The sequence below is a fragment of the Peromyscus maniculatus genome, chromosome 16 (assembly GCF_049852395.1).
Source record: "Peromyscus maniculatus bairdii isolate BWxNUB_F1_BW_parent chromosome 16, HU_Pman_BW_mat_3.1, whole genome shotgun sequence".
NCBI lineage: Eukaryota > Metazoa > Chordata > Mammalia > Rodentia > Cricetidae > Peromyscus > Peromyscus maniculatus.
The window spans coordinates 45,623,662-45,646,894 of record NC_134867.1 but is presented as its reverse complement, the minus strand read 5'-3'; the positions used below and the strand labels follow the sequence as shown (position 1 = coordinate 45,646,894).

The following is a 23,233-nucleotide window of genomic DNA, read 5'->3' as shown; positions in this document are numbered from 1 at the left end:
TACAAAACTGTCAGCTTAAGCAAGCACCGCACCACAAAGCTACAAGTCCCCATCGAGATTTTTCCCCCATGTGTTTCTTTCTAACTTGCAGCCAGTGAACTCAACTATGTCAGCAAAATGTGAAACGATCACGATCTTGACAGCCTTAACAACACTAAAGAATATCCAATCCTGAGCATTTTGTTGATGCATAATTTGTATTTTAAAATTGGAGAGATGAAAATACATACCCCCCCATTTATCTAGTGTATCTTACAGCAACATCAACATGTTAGAGCTGTATTCTAGTTAACTTTAAACACTAACCCAAAGTGCAGACTTAAGCTAACTGCCCTACAATATTTCGAAACTCCTGTGAAAGGTTGAAAGCCAGAGTACTGGAGCTGCCAAAAAGAATGAAGAAATTTAACAGGAAAGCAACAGAAGAGAATTGGAAGGCAAATGTATCTATATAAGAACAGTGCTTTGAGCCGGGCGTTGGTGGCGCACACCTTTAATCCCAGCACTCGGGAGGCAGAAGCAGGTGGATCTCTGTGAGTTCAAGGCCAGCCTGGGCTACAGAGTGAGTTCCAGGACAGGCTCCAAAGCTACACAGAGAAACCCTGTCTCGGAAAACCAAAAAAGAACAGTGCTTTGAAAAGAAACTTCATTAGAGTAGATTCCCGAAGGCCGTGGGGGAAAGGAGCGGGGGGGGGGGGGGAGCAGAATGAGGGGCAAAGGGCACAGAGAGGGGAGATAAAAAGAACCTCAGAGGTTCTCCTCTGACGGTTGAGCCAATCCCCTCTACATATCCCGTACTAGGATCAGTGGGCCCTGCCGGCTTTAGAAGTCACCCCTGTCACTCCCTTCTGCCAACGTCCCCTTCCAAAGCACGTTGTCACTCACCTCCAAGAACTGTGCCCAGGAAGATGCATTTCTTTTTGTGACGTTTCAGAAAATTCCACATTGATCTCAGCATCTTCAGACCCTCGGGGTATGGGGTTGCCTAGGGGAGAGGGGGCTGGCTCACCAGGAAACCGTGTCTTCGTCCCCCTGGGCCGGATCTCCGGTAGAAGCAGAAGCCCGGTTGGCGGTGCTAGGTGCTCTCCAGCAACCACAGACTCCGCTCCTCTGCGCAGAGGCTGTCGGCGGAGCGGAGGAAGGGGGCGTGGACTCCACGCAGCAGCAGCAGCGCTTTTGATCCTCGGGTCGCCGCTTACTGGTCCGGGACGCCTGGGTACGTCCGCAAATAGCTCCCGGGTGCCTCGCCTTTTTCGGTCTTCCCGGAAGCAAGGGCCCGCACCCGCCGCGTTCCGCTGCCCTCTCTCCTCCGGCTCCCCTGGCCTGGTTCTCTGAGTGAGGGCGGGGATGGAGGAGAAGGTGGACTCCGCCGCCGCCCCGGACGGCTCGCGCGTGGTGTCGGCACAGGAGATCGAAAAGTGGATGGAGGAGGCCATGCGAATGGTGAGAAACCCGGCAGGTGGACGGTGAAAGTGCAAACTTTCTCCCGGCCACATCGTGACACCCTGTAGTTGAGTCCATGTGTCTGGCGCGCTTTCTCATCACCATTATCTATCAGCTCTCATAATATCTAAATCAATAGCTTGTATTATTCTCGGGACGTTTTCTTGAACTTTGTCCACAGTAATTTGAGTGGAGGGAAAATACAGAAACTGGTGTGCAGCATGTATCTATCACATGTAGCCCTACCTGCCTACTACCTTCCTTTCCATAGACACATGCTTTCAAAGCCACATAGCCACATGATTTTGTGGTTTGCTCTGACACCCTTGAACATATATTATGGAAGGAAGCTGAAGATGTTTCTTTTTTTTTCTTTAGATATATTTTTATTTTTTAATTACACTCATATTCATTAATTACACTCATGATATTAGTTACATTTGTGATATTCATTGATTACATTAACAGTATTAATTTATGATTATATTTATGATATTCATTAATTACATTAATTGTATTGATTTATTACATTCATGATATTATGTCATGATACTACTTACTGTTCATTTGTGGGGGTTTTCCATCACACAAAACAGAGATTCTGTACTTGGGAAATCATTGCCCTATATTTCCCTTCTTCTCTGTCTTGAGATAATGTCTAATCTTTCTGTCTGTATGAATTTGTATATTCTATATATTTCATGTAATACAATTCTATAGTATTTGCCCCTTTTTTTGAATGTAAAAACATTTTATGTACAACTGCAGGAGAAATAATACTCAGATAGCCTGAACATAAAAACAGGTTATAATTTAAAAGTCCAGGGTTATTTTAAACAGTAAAATATGTTCTCTGTAGAAAATAGTATAAATGATAACATTTCCCAATAAGCTTTTTAAAAGCCAAATGATAGCTGAATTATACATATAAATATTGACTAGGTTCTGGGATACAGAAGAGACCTATCTTCATCTGTTTAGAGAGCTATGTTTTACTTAAGTTGTGTAAGTGAGATTCCTAATCATCTTCCCCTTCGCTGTTTGATTTACGGCAGACATTTTTCTATAGGCTAATCCATAGTCTAAAAAGATTTTAGCCTCCCCTTCTGAAAGTACAGCCAGCATTTTTTTCCATCAGCTTGATACAGTACACATTCTTATCCTAATAGTGAAATGTTTCATTAAAGCTTGCCCAGTGATTGGGTAAAACCAAAACTTATTATAAGCCTCAGTCATTCTAGGGTTCCCCCTGCTAGGTAGCCTCCCTGGATCTGTGGGTTGCAGTCTGATTGTTCTTTGCTTTATAACTAGTATCCACTTATGAGTGAGTACATACCATGTTTGTCCTTCTGAGTCTCGGTTACCTCACTCAGGATGATATTTTCTAGTTCCATCCATTTGCCTGCAAATTTCATGATGTCATTATTTTTCTCTGCTGAGTAGTACTCCATTGTGTATATGTACCACATTTTCTTAATCCATTCTTCAGTTGACATGCATCTAGGTTGTGGCTATTACAAATAATGCTGCTATGAACATAGTTGACCATGTGTCCTTGTGGGCTGAAGATGTTTCTGGTAGAGAGTCATATGAAAACATGTACCAGTACAATCCTCTCCTATCATTCTCTTGCTCTTTCTTCATTCCCTGTAGGGATTGCTGATTATGGAGGGCTCTGGTGGTATTTACATGTTGTTCCAAGCTTTATCCATACTGATGTGTGCTTTATCCATACTGATGTGTACCAGGGATAGAAGTTTGTGTGTGTGTGTGTGTGTGTGTGTGTATACACACACACATACACACATCTCTACTCTTTCTGATGCTAGGTTTTCACCCTGTGAACATTATGGAATGTACTTAACAGGAATCTAGGTGGTATAACCATCTACATAACAATTTATTTACATCCTTAAAAAGGCCTTCACACTGAGTTCAGCCATTGATGTAGGAATGTTCTTTTTGCTTATTCTTTTACAAAAGTTTCAACTTTTTATTCTAATGCTTACAAAAGTTCACATTCATAAGAAACTAAAGTCTAGAACATTTAACAAATTATGTAAAAATGACCTAAAACCCTGACCTCAGAGGTAGCATTGCTGACATTTTGTGAGCATCCTTCCTATATTTCTGTCCTTGTGAAAACAGAAACACATTTGGTCATAAATGGAATAATGTGTCCTCCTTTTTATTGTTATTAACACTTTTTTATTTTGGCTTGTCGTCTTTCTCAGAGCCTGGGGTGGGAAGAAAAGAGCCTTCGTTCTTCCGTTTTGAAGTTGAGAATTTGCTAGTTTGTGGAAGACCAAGTCGCCATTTTGGTGGCAGAGCTTTGGCCTCTTCCAGAGAAGGCCCGCTTCTCAAGTTCAAAGCCATCCACACCATTAGGTCTGTTTCGCTTGAACTCTTTTGCCCTGGTGACAGAAGGAAGGGACTGGCTTTCAGAGGCGGGAGGGGCATCGGAAAGTCTGAGATAGGATGGGGCGACGTGGATTTCCCGCTTTCATACACGTTTTGAACTTGTCAGGAGAGGAAATGTCTGCACATTTTGATGTATATGTATTGGGAAACGGTGCCTCTAAATCGACTCCCACAGACTTTGTATTCTTCTCACCTCCCTTTCTCTGGACTGCTATTACACTCACTCTACAAGGCCATTCCTTATCAGTAATGTTGTTTGTTTGTTTAAGGTAGTCTTATCATTTCTAGTGAGATAAATTTACTTGAAGGAAAAGAGAGGAGCCAAAGGAGCCAGGTACGAAGACACACAGTCGTCTGTTGACCTGGGAGCAGAGAAAGGCTGGCAGGACAGCCGTGCTTTGTACCATATCAGGTGCACAGTGGACAGGGCTCTTGGTACACCCTATCTCTTTCCCTTCTACCTAGGTGCTTCCTACTCGGTTGGGGAGTGTAAAAAATAATTTGTGTGTGTGTGTGTGTGTGTGTGTGTGTGTGTGTGTGTGTGTGTGTATAGCATAAATCTTAAAAGTTCTTTAAACCCGAGGCGAGTTATTGGAGTCCATGCTGGTAGATCAGAGAGACAGAACAAGCCACAGCTATCTCACCTCGCCGGATCCTCAGTCTTGTTTCCTCAGACTGGAAGCTTCTATGTCCTCATCCCAATGGCTCTCAGCTGAACTGCTGCTAGAAGCCTGAATGCTTAACCAGCCAAAATCTTAACCAGCCAAAATCTTCTAGTTTCTGGTCCTCACACCTTATATATCTTTCTGCTTTCTACCACCACTCCCTAGGATTAAAGGCTGGCTTTCTGGTATTAAAGGCGTGTCACCATGCTTGGCTATTTCCAATGTGGCCTTGAACTCACAGAGATTCAGAGGGATTTCTATCTCTGGAATGCTAGGATTAAAGGTGTGAGTGCCACCATTTTCTAGCCTTTGTATCTAGTGGCTGTCTGTTCTCTGACCCCAGATAAGTTTATTAAGGTACACAATATTTTGGGGAACACAATACCACCACATGTGTGTGTGCTTGCACATGCACGCAGGGTACACACATATATATAAAGATGAGAGGACAGCTTTTGAGAGGACAGGGATTTTTCTCCTTCCATTGTGGGATCCGGGGATCGAACTCAGGTCATCAGGCTTTCATAGCAAGACTTTCCCCTGCTGAACCATATTACTGGTCCAGTCTTTGATTCTGTTCTGTGTGTTTGAAGCTGCTCGTGTCACCCCGAGTTCTTCAGGAAATAGGCTTACAGAAAGCCTTGTCACGTGCCTTCTGGTTTTCGTCTCAAACTCTCCATGTCTCTCCCTCTTAACTCCTCCTTCTCCTTTTGTCCCTTGACCCACTCTAAACCCAACACCGGATGAAGTGTCTGAGGAGCGAAGTCACTGGTGACTAAAGAGAGACCAGAGGGAGAAGGATGCAGAGGACACAGTACCTGATACTCATTAATAGTTGCACCGATAATTGGTGAAGTGAGTAATGAGGAAAGGCAAACTTCCTAGACTTTTGCTACAAATCTCTCACGTGGTCAATATGGCTTCCCCGTGCATCAGTCTCCTCATCTGTACAATGGAGATTAGTGTCCCTTTCACGTTAGGATTATAAACAAAATGAATTTGTAGTTACAAAGTGCTTAAATAGTCCCAGACCAAGCCACACTTAAAAAACGAAAGAATATCTTACCTACGCATATTTTCAACCCCTCAGGATAAGAATGCTTGAGATGTAGATGTAGTGTCACACCCCCCCCCCCCCCAGAGGTCTACTGGGAGATGTTCAGTTGAAAGCTGAAAATCCAACCCACAGGAAGTCATTTTTCAAGACAATACTTTTCTTTCCCACCATTCCACCTAAATGACTTCTGTCACTGATCTGGCCCAGTGGATATCCATCCCCTTTCCTGCTTGGTCTGTATTTTTCTATGCTCTTTTATACCAGTCAACAGTCCTGCCTTACTCTCTCCCTCGGCGGGCTTGCTAGATCCTTATTTACTTTAGTTACTAACTTTTCCCTTTGAAAGAATTATCAACCTCAGGAACCTGCACACAGTAAAAGTGTACGGAGAGAGAGAGGATCCATTCATGCAGTTTTCTTCAGCTACCCAACTGTAGTACACTGTCAGAGCCAGGGAAATCTCATTGGTATACTCTGAAGAGCTTCTTTTTTATTTTATTTTCTATTCACTGGGGTTTTGCCTGCATGTGTGTCTGTGTGAGGGTGTCAAGCTCTGGAACTGAAGTTATGGAGAGGTGTGAGCTGCCATGTGCGCACCGGGAATTGAACCCAGGTCCTCCGGAAGAGCAACCAGTGCTCTTAACCACTGAGCCATCTCTCCAGCCCCATGAAGAGCTTCTTAAAGTTTCGTCAGCTCACCGTGTATGTCTTTGTGTGTGCGTTTCTGTGCAATGTAGATCATAGATTTTTATGCATATTTGTTTTTAAAAGAAACTTACAAAATATTTTCCAAGTTTGTGCCGTTTTTACATAAAATATCCCTAAACTTACATGTATCTCTTAGAAGTTGTGAGATGTAGTGACATCCAGTCTGATCATTTTTTATGGTATTGATACTCCATGCGATCATTTCTTTCTTTTCTTTTCTTTTTTCTTTCTTTTTTTTTTGTGACAGGGTTTCTCTGTGCAGCTTTGGAGCCTTTCCTGGAACTCACTCTGTAGCCCAGGCTGGCCTCGAACACACAGAGATCCGTCTGGCTCTACCTACCGAGTGCTGGGATTAAAGGCGTGCACCACCACCACCTGGCTCATGGAATCATTTCTATCTTCTTAGAGAAGAAAAAAAAAATTCAAGTAGAAGTTTATCAAGGGAAAGTATTGTAACAAAATATTTACCTATTTATGTATCCTCCCAGCTCTTTGTAAATATGCATAGCATCTCTGAAAAGGGGTGGCTTTGGCTTTTTAAGAACACTGGTCAAATGCCATTTATTACATGTGCTTCCAGTGAGAGAAAGAGGCTCAGGACCTGTGAAGGGAGACATTCTGAGTCCTTCTCATCATAGACACCCAGCAGAGAATACAGCACTGCATAGCACAAAGACACCAGATTTCAGAAGGGGAAAGTGCAGCTGTGTTTGTCTTGGCCATTATCCACACATCTGTTCTCATTTCATCTGTTTTTGTTTTTGTTTTTTGATTTTTGAGGCAGGGCTTCTCTGTGTAGTTTTGTGCCTTTCCTGGATCTCACTCTGTAGACCAGGCTGGCCTCGAACTCACAGAGATCCACCTGCCTCTGCCTCTCGAGTGCTGGGATTAAAGGCGTGTGCCACTGCTGCCCGGCTCTCATCTGTCCTTTTGCAGAGCCTTTCAAGCACTGAGCCTCGCCTCTGAGACTTTCCGCTTTGTGTTGCAGGCCAAAGAAGCCCTTGAAAACACTGAAGTTCCTGTTGGCTGCCTTATGGTCTACAACAATGAAGTTGTGGGGAAGGGAAGAAATGAGGTGAATCAAACAAAAAACGTGAGTTGGGTGGTATAAATACAGTAATGGACCATAGCCATGATGGGGGCCAGCGGGTAAGACAAGACCGAGTGTGTCCTGTGGGTCAGTGTGTGTGTGTGTGTGTGTGTGTGTGTGTGTGTGTGTGTGTGTGTGTGTGGTGTGTGTGTGTGTGTGTATGTGCACACACACACACACACACACACACACACACACACACACACACGTGTGCTCGCCTGTGCAGGCTGCAGGTGGAGGTCAAGATGCCTTCCTCTACCACTCTCCACCTTCCTTTTTGAGACAGGATTTCTCCCTGCACCTGGAGTTCATCCGTTCAGTTAGGGTGACCAGCCAGAGAACCCTAGGACTCCCCTTCACCCACATTTCCTGGATGCCGGGGGTCTGAATTCAGGTCCTTCTTATTTCCCAGAAAGCACTTTACCTTTGGACCCATGTCCTCAGCCCTAGATCTTTTTTTTCTTCCTTTGTAAATGTTCATTCTTTTTACCTGATTGTAACAGTTATACAATGCTTATTTCCTAGATGTCAAAAATTCAGAAAAGTTCAATGAAGCTATAAAATTCTAGTAGATGATTTTCTACTTCTACATTTTTGATCTTAGCCAAAAAGTAAGAAATGTTTTTTGGGTTTTTTTTTTTGGTTTTTTGTTGTTGTTTGTTTGTTTGTTTGTTTTTGAGACAGGGTTTCTCTGTGTTGTTTTTGGAGCCTGTCCTGGATCTCACTCTGTAGACCAGGCTGGCCTCGAACTCACAGAGATCCAGGTTAAAGACGTGGGCCACCACCACCCAGCTTGTTTGTTTGTTTTTTTTTATTTTATTGTGTTTCCCTTTTAACACTGGAGTCAAACCCAAGAAGGAATTTTGTTACATCAGAATGTCAATGCAGAAGAACTGAGTCCATGTCTGCTTGTAACAAATTCAACCTGAAAATTGACCTTTGCAAAGAAGATCCATTTAACTTGTAATGCAATCCTTTTAGCTTCTTTAATTTTTTTCTCCTGGGGGTAGGGCAGGGAGGAAAGGCCTTCATGTATAAACTGGAGGGAAACATAAAGGATTGTATTGGAGAAAACGTGTTTGGATAGTCAGTGGAGTGAGGTCTTCAAGCTGTCTTCAACTACATGTGTTTCAGCTTTAATAACTTGATGTATGGTGGCCCAGTTGGAAAGTTCATGGTTTAGAGCAGTGCTTCTTAAACATGGTGGTACAACAGTGTGTCACTGTGGCCGTGTTTGGGAAGTGGAAGTAGGTAAAAGTGCCATGCTACATTTCATGATTATAAAGCACCAGATGGACTGAAGGATAACGTAACTATAGTGCCATTGACGTGGGCTTTGATCTTACATGCTTTGAAAGCATAGAACAGTCTACTGTCAGCACCGGGGCTCTGAGGCCTTGAAAGTTCATCCATCACAACCCCAAGGTGTGTAGCAAAAGTCAGTTAGGAACCCAGATCCACAAGCAGCTGTGACGGCATAAAAGCATTCAAGGCAGATAATACACACCCCGCAGTTAGAGGCTATGTTGATGCTTACCGAAGTTCTGTTTTACAGAATTGCCACCGGGCCCAATTTGTATTGCATGGTTTTTTATAATGTGTTTTACATGAGAACCATGACCGAATCCCCACTCACTTTGATTTCTTAGACACTTTGGAGTTAACCAGGGTTATTCTACTGCCATGTCTCACATAGACTCGCCCTTTGAATCCAGCATAGAAAGGCTGCAATGTGAGGAGCCCAGAGTTCTGCTTTGGGCTGTGATACCAACACTGCTGTCACTCGCTGCCCCCTTTCCCTATGTGTTTTCAATGCATGATAAGACAGCGTGGCTTGTGTTTCTTTAGCGGTAAAAGAGCAATTTGGCCAAGGTGGTTCAGTTCAGCTGGTGTTTATAAGAGTTGTGAGGACGCCATCTCTCAGGAATCCCGAATCTGAGCTTTAAAGTCTCCAGTTGGAGGAGTCTTTGGTGTTAAGATCTCTTGTTGTCTTGGTACGCAGCTAGAACCATACCTTCTTCTATAAAGGCTTTCTGTCCCCAGTTTCTGATTCTGTGATCACCCAGACTTGCGCCTCTCTGCCATTGGCTATCACAGCATTGTGGGCCAATGCCAGCTCTTTTCTCACTGTGCTCCAGGGCGTGGGAAAATGGACGCCATCCTGTCAGCCTCACCCAGTGGTGTGCTTGTTGAGCCTGCAGTTACTTAGTCACATGCATGCCATGTCACATGGCTGCTCTCCTTTAGGTAGCCAGTGAATGTGTTTGATCACCTGGAGCGTCTCCCTTCCACCAAAAGTGTATTTTCCACAGAGAACAGGAAGTCAAGCATGGTAGCTCTAAGCCTTGGGAGGATGAGGCAGGAGTTGTGAGGACGCCATCTCTCAGGAGTCCCAAATCTGAGCTATAAAGACTCCAGTTGGAGGGGTATTTGGTGTTAAGTTCTCTTGTTGTTAGGAGTCCTTAAATTTTTCTTTTCTTTTTTCTTTTTCTTTCTTTTTTTTTTTTCTTTTTGGTTTTTCGAGACAGAGTTTCTCTGTGTAGTTTTGGTGCCTGTCCTGGATCTTGCTTTGTAGACCAGGCTGGCCTCGAACTCACAGAGATCCACCTGCCTCTGCCTCCCAAGTGCTGGGATTAAAGGAGTGCACCACCACTGCCCGGCAGCCCTCTTTTTTTGTTTTTTTTGTTTGTTTGTTTTGGTTTTGAGACGGGGTTTCTCTGTGTTGTTTTTTATCCTGCCATTTTGCTGAAAGTGTCAGATGTAAAGGTTTCTTAGTGGAATATACAAGGCTCCATAATACATGATCATGTCATCCAAAAATGAGATAGGTTCACTTCTTCCCTTCTGATGTACATGCCTTTTATTTCCTTCTCTGGTTCTACTGCTCTAGTTAAGACTTTGAATACTATTTTGAATAAGAGGAGAGAAAGTGGTCACTCTTGTCTCATGGTGTGATTTTGAGGAAAGGTTTTAAGTTTTTTCCTCATTTAGTTTGTTGGCTGTAGGCTTGCCATAAATGGCAGTTATTGTATTAAGATTTAGTACTTCTATTCTTAGTTGCTTCCGGACTTGTTATCATGAATGTATATGAACTCTGTCTAATTCCTTTTCTGCATTTCCCAGAGAGCAACGGACTAGACTCCACTTGACAAGAAAACAGAAGGGGCTAGCTAGCTGCGGCAGAGAGGGACCGGAACAAAGGACCGGGAGAAGGCCTCTTCCCCAATTCACTCTCCCTTAACAACTCTTATTTCCCTTTCATGGTTTTATGATCTGTACCCTTACATGAATACCTATATGAAATTTTAAATCTTTGTTCCATCTTTGAGAGAAAATATGCAATATTTCTTCTGAGTCTGAGATGCTTTGTGTAAGATAATACTTTGGGGGTTGGGAAAATGTGGTCAGATTGCTTGCTCTGCAAGCACAAGATCTCTGAATTTCAATCCCCAGCCCCCACATAAAAAGCTAGGTGTGGCCATGCCAGTGCCTGTAGCCCCAGAGCTGTGGGAGGGCTAGATCGGAAGGTATCTAGGATTGCTGCAGCCATGCCCCATGTTCAGTGAGAGACTCTCTCTTAAAGGAACAAGACAGAGAGCCATGGGATGGGGCACCTGACATCCTCCTCTAACTTCTATATGCATGCAAATGGGTGCACATACCGGCACACACATGTACGCATGCGCTTTGTGTTGCTTTGGATAAGAGTGACCCTAGTAGGGTTAAACATTTGAAGACTTGGTTCCCAGTTGGGGACTGTTTAGGAAGGATTAGGAGGTGTTTGTTGCCTGGTTGGAGGGAGTGTGTCAGTGGGGTTGGACTTTGAGGCTTCAAAAGCCCAGGCCAGATCTAGCCTGTCTGTCTGTCTGTCTGTCTGTCTGTCTGTCTGTCTCTCTGCCTTGTGCTTGTGGATCAGGATGTAGCTTTCAGCTGCTGCTCCAGCACCATGTCTGCCTGCCTGCTGCCATGCTCCCTGCCATGATGATCATGGACTGAACCTCTGAAACTATGAGCGAGTCCCCAGTTAAATGCTCTCTTCTGTAAGTTGCCTTGGTCATGGTGTCTCTTCACAGCAAGGTGTAGTTGGCAAAGATCCTCTCCCATTCTGTAGTCCCTTTCTTCATTCTGCGTTTAGTTTTCCTAGCTGTGTAGCAGCTCCTCAACCTGTCAATTACCTGTGCTGTTGGAATTTTTTTTTCAGCAAGTTTTTGCTCATACCTATCTCTTGAAGTGGTTCCCAGTTTTCTTCCAGGGGCAAAAACATTTCAAGCTTTATATTAATATCTTTGAGCCATTTGACATTGATTTTTGTGGGGGGTGAAAAAAAGGAGGTTAATTTTATTCATGGATGTGGAAATCCATTTTTCTCAGCACCATTTGTTGAAGAGGCTACCTTTTTTTTCCAATGTATGTTTTTATATGTGTCAAAGATCAGGTGGTTATAGCCATGTGGATTAATTTTGGGTCTTCTATTTCACTGATCTAATACCTACTGTTTTGTCACTATGGCTCTGTAGAGTAATTTGAGGTCAGGTATTATATAATATATTCTTCCAGAATTGTTCTTTTTGCTTAGGATTGCTTTAGCTATTCAGAGTCTTTTGTGATTTCATATTAAGGTTAGAATTGTTTTCTTATAGTTTTGCAAAGAATGCCATTAAAATTTTGATGGAGATTGCATTGACTTTGTAGGTTGTTTTCGGTAATACCGCCATTTTCACAATATTAATTCTGTTAATCCATGCTCATGGGTAGGCTTTCTGTTTTCTATTTTCTTCAATTTCTTTCTTGAATGTCTTAAAGTTTTCATTGTAGAATAAAGGTCTTTGACCTCATCAATACGACTTACTTCTAGATATTTTTAAAAACTATTATGAAGGTGAGTTTTTTTTTCCTAATTTCTTTCTGGGATAGTTTGTTATTGATATATGAACAATCTACTGTTTTCATCTATGCTGATTTTCTATCCTGCTACTTTGCTGAAAGTGTCAGATGTAAAGGTTTCTTAGTGGAATCCACAAGGCTCCATAAGTAAACCTATCTCATTTTTGGATGACATGATCCATCCAAAAATGAGATAGGTTTACTTCTTCCCTTCTGATGTACATGCCTTTTATTTCCTTCTCTGGTTCTACTGCTCTAGTTAAGACTTTGAATACTATTTTGAATAAGAGGAGAGAAAGTGGTCACTCTTGTCTCATGGTGTGATTTTGAGGAAAGGTTTTAAGTTTTTTCCTCATTTAGTTTGTTGGCTGTAGGCTTGCCATAAATGGCAGTTATTGTATTAAGATTTAGTACTTCTATTCTTAGTTGCTTCCGGACTTGTTATCATGAATGTATAGAACTCTGTCTAATTCCTTTTCTGCATCTGTTGAGATGATCATGCTATGTATGTCTTTAAGATGATTTGTATAGTATATTGCACTTACTAATTTGTATATGTTGAATCAAACTTGTACTTCTGGAATGAAACCAGCTTGATTGTGATGTGTGAACTACTACATTCTTGCATTAGGTTCATCAGAATATTGAGAAATTTTGCATCTATATTCATCAAGAAAGATAATCTACAGTTTTCTTTCTTTTCTGTACCCTCATATGGTTTTGTTATCAGGGTAAGTCTTGCATTGTAGGACTTCAGTAATGTTCTTTCCCTTTTTATTTTGTGGAACAGCCTGAGGAATATTGGTGTTAGGTCTTCTTAAAAATTTGGTAGAATTTGCCATGGATCCATACAGTCCTGGCTTTTTTTTGTGGGAGACTTTTGATTACTGTTTCAATTTCATTACTTACCATTTGTTTAATTTATCTACATCTCCTTGACTTAATTATTGATACATTGCATGTGTTTAGGAGTTTGCCTGAAGTCATTTTGAAGGTTTATTTTCTTTTGTGCGTGTGTGTTGGTGTGACACTACTGTGTGGAGATGTGAACAAATGTTGACTCACCTCAGTTAGGGAACCAACCATAGACCAGAAGTAAGGGTATCACCAAAGCTTGGTGAACCAATTCATTTCACTTGGGTTACTTCCAAGAGCCGAAATGACTTCACGACAGCTACACCACAAAAGCTCGCCCCAGCCTGTGTGATAATGGCTCATGAAAGCTGGAAACTGGAAGCTCACTGCACAAGTGACAGGCAGCTTGTCAGGTTGGAGAGCATTTCTTTCAAGCACAGTGTTCTCTTGAATCTCTGTCTCTTTTTCTGTCTGTCTCTCTCTTTGAGACAGGGTTTCCCTGTGTAGCTCTGGCTGTCCTGGAACTCACTCTGTAGACCAGGCTGGCCTCGAACTCACAGAGATCCGCCTACCTCTGCCTTCCGAGTGCTGGGATTAAGGACATTTGCCACCACTGCCGGGCTTTAAGAGTGTCTCTTGTCAGCCCTTACTGCTTATATGTAATTGGGGAGGGAGGGGGTATCTAGTATATCTAGTCAGTTTCAGTGACTTCCTGAAGCCTTTGAGTTGTTTACTTCCTGTGCTTAAGGAGACTCCCTGCAGGATGGAATGTTTTACCTCCCCATAGAACAGTGGTTTTGAACTTATGAGTCACAACCCCTTTGAGGGGGTCAAATGACCCATTCACAGGGGTTACCTAAGATCATTAGAAAACACAGGTATTTACATTATGATTTATAACAGTAGCAAAATTACAGTTATGAAGTAGGAAAAAAATAATTTTATGGGTGGGGGTCACCACAACATGAGAAAACATATTAAAGGGTCACTCACAGCATTAGGAAGGTTGAGAACCACTGTCCTAGAGCATCCTGTGTCTTAAGGAACTATATTTAAAGTACAAGCTTTATCTCAGAGGAAACTGGTACAAAACAGTGTGTGTGTGTGTGTGTGTGTGTGTGTGTGTGTGTGTGTGTGTGCATGCATGAGTGCACCTGAGTGTATGTATATGTGCACAGGTGCCTTCAGAGGCAGGAAAAGGGTGTTGAAGTTCACTGGAGTTACAGGCAGTTGTGATCCACCCGGTGTGGGTGCTAGAAACTGAACTTCTGCAAGAGCAGCAAGTGCTCTTAATCTTTGAGCTGTCTTTTTACCCCTGCACCAATGCTATTTCAATAAGGGGAAAGGAGATGACAGGTACCTAAATAGCATCATACCACACTGTGCTTGGTGAGACTCAGGTTGCTCTGGGAACTGGAGAGGAGGTAACAGTAAACTCCAGTTTGGACGCGGGATCCAAAGCTTGCTTGAGACCAACGGTGCCTCACTGTCAGGATTCAGATTCCAGTGTGATCGATTCCACATGCTGGGTGATTTCTCCTGCTCTCTCCCATGAACTATCTGAAATCTTAAGTCTATGCTGCTTTAGAGTTGATTGGTTATAAAATCTCATCTCCTGCAGTGCACAGGATGATATTCTAGTGGGTTCAATGAAGATCTGCCTTAGAGTGAAGTCAGTTGAAAATCTATCTGAAACTAGAGTACAAGCTTGTGAAATTCCAGCCCTCCCTGAAAATATTCAGAACCCATAGACATCTCTTTTTTTAGACTTATTTTCTCTAAAATATTTTAATGAGAACTTTCCCCCAAGGTACATGTGAATTTCACTAAAACCATAGTAAAGTTTATATAATATCTTAGATTAGGCTTCCCCATTGATGAGGTTATGGTATTTGAACTGGGAAACTACCAAGGGCATCCTGAAGCCTAATGCTCCAATGCAGGCAGCCATGAGAGGAATGCTTTTTGAATTTGAATGTTTTGCATATTTTAAAGACGTCAGCTGTGTGAAATGAACGGTATCAATGCACATCTCTCTCTTTCAAGGCTACTCGGCATGCCGAAATGGTGGCCATTGATCAGGTCCTAGACTGGTGCCATCAACACAGCCACAGTCCTGCCGAAGTGTTTGAACACACCGTGCTGTACGTCACCGTGGAGCCGTGTATCATGTGTGCCGCTGCCCTCCGCCTCATGAGTATCCTTTGGCTTCTGGGTTTCCTGTCTGCACCTTGCCTGCGAGCAAGACAATGGCCAGATACTTAACTCGTTTTCTTCTCTTTTTACCGTTTGGTTTTCTTTTCGATGTTGAGGGATTGAAGCCAGGCTTTTACACATGCCAAGTGTATGCTCTTATCATGGAGCTATACCCCTCCCCAGCTTTCGGTTTCTTCATGTGTGGAGACAGTTATGAAACACATTGTAAAATTTAGAAAGAAGCAGGAAAGATGAATCTTTTACATAGTAAAGTTACCTATTCTTTCTCTGTATCAATAGCCACGAAACTATTGAACCCATAAGCTACAGAAGAAAAAACTTGGAACTAACTTAAACTCTTGTGTAAGGATGAGTCCAAATTAAGTTAGAGCATAAGACACATTCTGAGGAATATGCTTTGCCCTTGGATGGCAGATTATGGGTAATTTAAGTATTTTCTCTTAATCTGTTTTTGTCATGAATACCCATCACAAAGTACAAAAAAAAAATGAAGTTCAAGGTAACGAAGAAGTGAAAATGTCACCAGATATTATCATTGTACATGCATGGGAATTAGTAAGTTAGTGTTCTGTAGTTGGATTGTGTCTTGCGTAGAGTGAGCAACATATATGTTGGGTGCAGTCAGTCTCTAAAGTTTATTTATTGTACAGCACTGAGAGCCTTGTGGATGCCAGGCAAGCACTTCTTCATTCTTACATTTTCACTTGCTTTCAAAATAATGTGCAGCTTTAGCACTTAATGTAGAGGGCCTTTTGGGTACAATAAAGCATGCTATCTCCTTGGAAGCGGAGTTCTTGACATCGTTATTTGAGGAGTTATTAAGCCGTTTTCCTCACCCTGCCTTGCAGAGAGAACAGGGAACAGCGTGGCTGGGTGTTTGGCTTTTGTTTGGGTGATTATTTTGGTTTGGTTTCTTACCTTTTTTTTTTTTTTACTGGCTCTCATGTAGCCCAGGCTGGCATGGTGCTCACAGTATGGTTGGCCTTAAGATCTTGATTCTCCACCCTCGAAAAGCTTGGACTATGGGCACATGCCACCACGCCAGGCCACCACCCACATTTTTACATTTTAATTAAGTTTATTTATTTATTGTGAGGGGCATGGACATGCCATGGCAACTGTGTAGTAATTGGAGGACAACTTTCAGAAGTCCATTCTCTTCTTCTACAGTAGGTTCCAGGGATGGAACATATTTTTTAAGAGGTGAAATTGTTGAACTAAATTTCTAACTCTGCAGTGATTCCGGAAAAGTGATTTTGGAAAGAGCAGAGAATTGACTGAAGTGAATATTGAGTAAAAATACCCAATCTCTGTTCTGTTTACAATAGCCAGGTTTTCATCTTTTAAAAAAATTTATAGGTTATTATTATGTGGGCAAGCACATGCCATGGCATACATGTGAAGGTCAGAGAACCATTTGAGGGGCTGGTTCTCTCCTTCCACCATTACACGGGTTCCAGGGATCAGGCTTAGCTTGTCATGCTTGCCCGGCGATGGCTTTTACCAGCCGGGCCATCTTGCTGATGACCCACATGATTGCTAGATTTTGATCTCTAAATACTTAAAACCTCTTTCTCTTCATTTGTATAATTGAATGGTATTATCTTCCGTGAACTATGTTTTGAAGTCTAGACTGAGCTCTCTAAGGTAGTTGGCATCAGCCTCCTCTTGCCATGATTCTACACACCCCGTGACAGACTTTAATTCTATACTATAAATCCCACTGGTCGTCTATGGCTGCCAGAATGAACGGTTTGGTGGTTGTGGTTCCGTCCTAAACATTGCCTCTGCTGACCTACCCAATACCGGGAGACCATTTCAGGTAATATAATCTGCTTATACCCTCCCTCCCTCCCTCCCTCCCTCCCTCCCTCCCTCCCTCCCTCCCTCCCTCTCCTCCCTCTCTTCCTCCCTTCCTCCCTCCTTCCTTCCCTCTCTCCCTTTCCCCCCTCCATCCCTCTCTCTGTTCCTATCTCCACTCCCCTTCTGTTTATCCATCTCTTGGTGGACTTGCCCATTGTCTGTGGTCAGTGTTCTCAAAACCCATGACAGAATCCGACAGTATCTCGGGGGCCCCCCTGGGTTGAGTTCTTTACCCCTTACTGAAGGAAAATGTGTATTCCTTCTCCTCATTTCCAGAATCTGTCCTGCAGGGGAGCCTGCAACTTCTCTGAACTGTTAGCTTCTAACAGGGTTCACTGGCACCTTGTGTGGGCTTAGAGACTGTCTTTCTGTTGGAGCAAATGCCAGCTCTGTCGTGTGATGATGGAACTTGCCTGCCTCGGCGACTGGGATGCTATTCACAGCCAACAGTATTTAGGCACAAATTCTATCTATCCCATTAATAGTATCTGGTTGCCATTGCAACTTCATTATTTTAGATGCCTCTTAATGTTGAGACTTCCCCTAGACCAGAGAACCTGCATGTCCTTCAGCTGCTAGAGATTCCACTTGCCTCTGAACTTCTGTCACACTCTTGGAAGTTCTGTTGAAACTGTAAACATTAGGAATCTATATGTCGGGATGCATACCCATTTTTCTATACCAATTCATTCTCCAAGATGGAGGATTAATCCGAAGGCATTATACTCGAAAAAAGAATCAATAAATGCTGGAGTTTCCCTTGTAAACCTCACATGTTTGTAGGCTGTGGTGAGGACTTACAGAGCCCTAATCCTGCACAGAGCAAGTTTTGGAAAGCATTCTGCCTTGAATTTCCCAGCTGAGTCTAAACTCTCCTAGCCACTGTTGTATTTAAGAACAGATGTCTTTCACATCACATCAGAAAGAAACTTCAACAGAGCGATGGGAGCAAATGAGGTTGATTATTAAAGATGTCTGCAAAGTGACTTCATTTTTCCAGTCATTTCCAGGAGCCGCCCAAACATTGCTTATATAACTCTCTGCACACGAATTGCTGGCTCTGTGCGTACGGTACTTCCTTTATGAGAACAACCTAAGTAATTTCTCAGAGTTTCTGGACAAAACTACGATGTGTCCCTGGGGGTCGGAGATGCGTGGAACTTTACATCTCTAAGATGTAGGTGAGGAGGCAGCTCGGTCAGTGGGGAACATGTTTGCCAAGCAGCGTGAGGACCCGAGTTTGGGTCCCCAGGTCCCCCTGAAGGGCCAGATGCAGAAGCGGGTATCTGGAATGGAATCCAGGGGTCCTGTGGTGAGATGGGATACAGACACAAGGAGAGTCCTGGCCTGCTAGCCTGCTGCACTTCGTGTCAAACAAGAACTCTGTCTCAGCAAGGTGGAATGTGAGGGCAGACACTTGAACTTCCATTCTGGGTTCCAGGGTTCCACTTGCCTGCTAGCCTGTACACGTACATATGCACATCACACACACACACACACACACACACACACACACACACACACACACACACACACAAAAAGAATGTCGATGTCATGAAGTCTTGAACGGTTCTTTCTCAACCTGAAAGGTTAATTTACAGTTCATCTATACGGCCATGTTGGCTCAATGGAAAATGGATGCCTGTGGTTTAAAAGCATAGATCGAGGTTTAATGCCAAATGATGCTCTAAGGAAGTCTTTTGAAGTGCTAACGCCTTGGTATTCAGGCTTCTGGATGCTGTGTTTTCTTCCTTTTCTTTGGCTGGGCTCAATGGGACAATGGACAAAGGGAGGAGGGGGTCTCACATCAGAATTATAGGTTCTTCTTATATAATACTGTGTTATAAGTAATATAAAATTCAGAGAAACCTGTGGATCTACTGTTTTTAAAAAATGGTTATTCATTTTTAATATCGCTTCTGTTTAAAACATTTATTCTTGTAAGAATATTTTTGTTAAAAGCTATACATGTGTAGCTCTAGTTGGTACTTTAGAATGCCATCGTGATGTCTAGACCCATACATAGTTTTTATTATTTTTTTTCCCCACCTCCGTGTTTCTCCATGTCTCTCCTTGGACCACATGCTAGAATCTCCTGGAGGGCTTTTGCGTTTCTCTGTTCTCAGACCCTGGGTCGGACCAATAAAAAGGTAGGGGCGAGCCTCTGTGCTTGTGGAGGTTGCCCATGTGATTACCCTGAACAGCAGGGATGGAGAAGCGCTGCTTTGCCAGCCCCTGGAGAAGAGGGTCTGGTGGCTTCAGATGGACATTGACAGAGTGCAGGTAGAGGTGCTGGAAGGCTCCAGTCCCTGCACACCCTGACCGACAGCGGTTAGGATGGTGGGCTGAGAAACCAAGGGAGGAGAGGATTCGAAATGAAGCACGCGTGCGTGCGTGCGTGTGTGCGTGCGTGCGTGCGTGCGTGCGTGCGTGCGTGCGTGCGTGCGTGTGTGTGTGTCCAGTCGTGACGTGACCACAGAGCTGTGCAGGGAAGGAGACCACGTTTCCATCGTGAGTGCTGTGCGATGCCTGAGAGGCAGCTGCGGTGAAGTCTTGAGAGCCCAAGACTGTGAGGATGAGAGGGGGAAATGAGGCGGAAAGTGAAGTCTGGAATGTTCTGAGGCAGTACTCGGGGAAGGGACGATCGTTCTCAGCAGAGCCCCAGAGAGGCTGCCCTCCAGCCGAGCGTTTGGCCCCGTCTCGTATGTTTTTAATTTCTTCCCCCTCCCTACCCAGCCCTTCAGCCTGCTTACACACACACACACACACACACACACACACACACACACACACACACACACACACACACACACACATAACCCACACTTCCCCCCCACTCTCCGAAAAGTGCTCTTCCTTGCTTCTGTCCATGTTCAGTTTCATCTTTATCCTGTATTTCACTCATTCTTCCTGACAGTTCTCACTTCTTATTTGTTCTTTCACATATTTTCATCTCTCCTGCCCAGGTCCCAAAGTAAAAACAAACTCAACTGTTTTCTTAAATCCTCCGTTAAAAAAAACTTGAAAAAATGTTTCCTGTAGAGGACCGGATAGTAAATATTTTTAGCTCTTGTGAGAAACATAGTCACATAGTGACAGTCACATAGTGTTTTCTTTAATAATAATAATAATAATAATAATAATAATAATAATAATAAAAAACTCCTAAAAGTATAAAAACGATTGTCAGCTTGTCATTCTTAGCTGTGGACTGGATTTGTTCTGCCAAGGATAGTTTACCTGCTTTAGGTGAATAGCAGCATCCCATGCTTGATGAAACACTAGGAAGTAATAGCAGGTCAAAATAGCTCATGCTGGCCGGGCGGTGGTGGCGCACGCCTTTAATCCCAGCACTCAGGAGGCAGAACCAGGCAGATCTCTGTGAGTTCGAGGCCAGCCTGGTCTACAGAGTGAGATCCAGGACAGGTACCAAAACTATACAGAGAAACCCTATCTCAAAAAAAAAAAAAGAAAAAAAAAAGCTCATGCTTCATGAATACCTGCTTTAGCATCTCATGAATCTTTAGCATCTTTAATCAGTACAGCGTCCTTTTGTGGTCCTGTTACGTACCATGGAGAGTTTAAGTACCAACAAGAGTGACTGATTGGGAGAGACGGTGGGCTAAGGCTGGGAGCCCATTCTTTTGGAAATGTACATTTTTTAACCACGCTAATATTTGTCCCGAGTAATGAACGTTGTGTGCAGCCGGTTCATATCGTTGTAATTGTGTATACATTGCTGTTGGGGTATAACCCCCACACGGTCCCTGCCGATGCTCACCTCATGTCCCTCCCTCCCTCAGTGCATCCCCGGATATCGTGCTGAAGAAGCCGTGGAGCTCCTAAAGACCTTCTACAAACAAGAAAACCCAAATGGTCAGTTTTCTTCTGGAGCGCAGTGTCCCACCTTAAAACAACTCGGCGTGAGCAAAGTTTGGCATTATTCATTTTCTGCTTCTCTGCCTTTTTTCTTTTTTTCTTTCCAGCACCCAAATCCAAAGTACGGAAAAAGGACTGTCAAAAATCCTGATGTTCTGATGAAAGACCGGTGCCCTTTGGAGACCTGGACAGAACTCCCGACTGAGAGCCGTTGGCATTGCTGGTCATGTTTATATGTCGTTGTTACTGTGTGGGAAAATGGTGTCTTTTGTCATGTCATTTGCTCTGTTAAGGGACCAAGTGAGCCCTTTCTAAAGCCTGACAGATGTAAACAGCGTTTAGCTCTTCCCAAGCTGAGAGTGTTTCGGCAATGGGAAGAATTAAGGTTTGAGGTCACAGAGATCAGCAAGCTAGTGCCCGACCTTCAGCCACAGCTTTAGCCCCAATGTCTTAGGGAACATCTTTGTGGCCTGGGGAGATGGCTAAGTGATAAAGTGCTTGCTATTACAAGCAAGAGGCCTCCATCCCCAGCACCCATCAATGCCACCTGGGCTGGGGGGCCTGCCTGTAATTCCAGCGCTTAGAAGGCCGAGTTGGGCTTCCGAGATCCCAAAGCAGGCTAACTAGTTAGGTTAGCCCTCATTGGTGGGGTCTGTGTTCAAGGGAAAGATACTGCCTCCAAGAGTAAAGTGAAGAGTGATCTAGGGGGACCCCCAGGGTTCAACCTTAGACCTCACACATGCATCCCCCCCCCCAGACACGAGTGCACACACAAGATACAAATACATACATCACACATTAACACCACACATGTGTACACATGCAAGCAAAAAAAAAAAAGAAAGAAAGACAAGTCTTTGGAAGATTGATTAAGACCCCAACAGGAAGTAGAAGAAGGAAAGAAAGCCTTGGGCTTCTACTGAGTGCGTTCAGACCCAGTCCCGCACAGGACTCCGCCTGGGCTCGTGCTAATTTGTAATATGACTTTATGTCTATGACGGTGCATGTTGGGGACTCATGTGTGGTGTGGAGGCAAAGGACAATCTCAGGTCCCTCTCCTAGATATAGTCCCCTCCTCTTCCTGATGTTTGTGTTTGTTTATTTTTAAGGCTAAGTTTCTTATTGGCCTGAAATTTACCGTTCAGCTAGGCAGGCTGGCCAGGAATGCCCCGGGGTTCCACCAGTGTCCTCTAGTGCAGGAATTACAGGCGGGCACCACCCACCACGCTCTCTCTCCCTCCCTCCCTTCTTTCTTTTAAACGTGAGTTTTAGAGATTGAACTCAGGTCCTTTTGCCACTATATACTGTCAGATATCTCTCCAACCCGAAAACATTCTTTTTTAAAGTACTCAGAGAAAATGGATGCTTTTTAAAGTAAGTGCTTAAGGGTCATTTTTAAATCATAGCATATTGGTACAATAAAATTTTATTTATGCCTTCTTTGAAGAGGAGTCGTCTTAAATAATGGGTGCTAGAGAGATGGCTCAGGGGCTAAGAATATATACTGCTCAATCAGAGGGTACATGTTCAGTTCCCAGTACCTACAGTGGACAACTCACAACCTCCTGTAATTCTAGTACCAGGGGTTCCAGTACCCTCTTCTGGACTCCATGGGCACCTACACTTCCCTGTGCACACATCTCCACAATACACACACACACACACACACACACACACACACACACACACACACACACACACAATTAAAACATTTTTAAAAGATAAAATTGAAAGTGAAGTCGTTCCTTATAATAGAGCAACTATTCTGTTAACGTCCATAACTTCCCTGGAACAGAATGAAGACGTTATGCTCTCAAAACAAAGACCTTGTATTCTCACGAGAGATCATTGAAAACTTATATGGCTTGCTGGAGAATGATAGGTGCCGCGGGGCGTAATGGTGCACACTGTAACTCCAGCACTGGGGAGGTCAGAGCAAGAGGACCATGAATTCAAGGCCAGCCTGAGCTGCGTAAGAAAACACCCCCCCAAAATTACAGCCAGTCGATCCTTGGACTAAGAATGCAGGAATGGCGGCTACGGGATTGAATAAAACGATCCACTCAATCAAACACAGCTGATAAAATTTAAATTCAGTAGCTAAAAATTTGACCTCACAACAACATCTCCCCGAAGGGGCACGGATGCCAG

General features: G+C 43.5%; 2 protein-coding genes across 2 annotated transcripts in view; one reads left to right on the top strand and one right to left on the bottom strand.

Annotated features, from left to right (window-relative positions):
• Positions 1-1,246, bottom strand: part of Pex3 (peroxisomal biogenesis factor 3) — a 29,244-nt gene extending 27,998 nt beyond the window's left edge. Inside the window, exon 1 of the mRNA XM_006976671.3 lies at positions 886-1,246. Coding sequence (XP_006976733.1) covers positions 886-958 — 73 coding nt within the window. The 5' untranslated portion in view covers positions 959-1,246. The remainder of the gene's footprint in view (positions 1-885) is intronic.
• Adat2 (adenosine deaminase tRNA specific 2) lies at positions 1,232-21,367 on the top strand. Its single transcript, XM_006976670.4, has 6 exons — positions 1,232-1,443; positions 7,283-7,387; positions 15,170-15,320; positions 17,056-17,162; positions 21,007-21,079; positions 21,190-21,367. Exons 1-6 carry the CDS (start codon positions 1,348-1,350, stop codon positions 21,231-21,233), a joined length of 576 nt encoding a protein of 191 aa, XP_006976732.1. The 5' UTR covers positions 1,232-1,347; the 3' UTR covers positions 21,234-21,367.
• The last annotated feature ends 1,866 nt before the right edge of the window (positions 21,368-23,233 follow it).

Excerpts from the sequence above, each read along its gene's own strand:
- Adat2 (XM_006976670.4), top strand. The coding sequence starts at position 1,348 with ATGGAGGAGAAGGTGGACTCCGCCGCCGCCCCGGACGGCTCGCGCGTG. Across the intron at positions 15,321-17,055 it reads CGCTGCCCTCCGCCTCATGA|AAATCCCACTGGTCGTCTAT; the intron begins GTATCCTTTGGC and ends ATTCTATACTAT. Across the intron at positions 17,163-21,006 it reads ATACCGGGAGACCATTTCAG|TGCATCCCCGGATATCGTGC; the intron begins GTAATATAATCT and ends TCCCTCCCTCAG.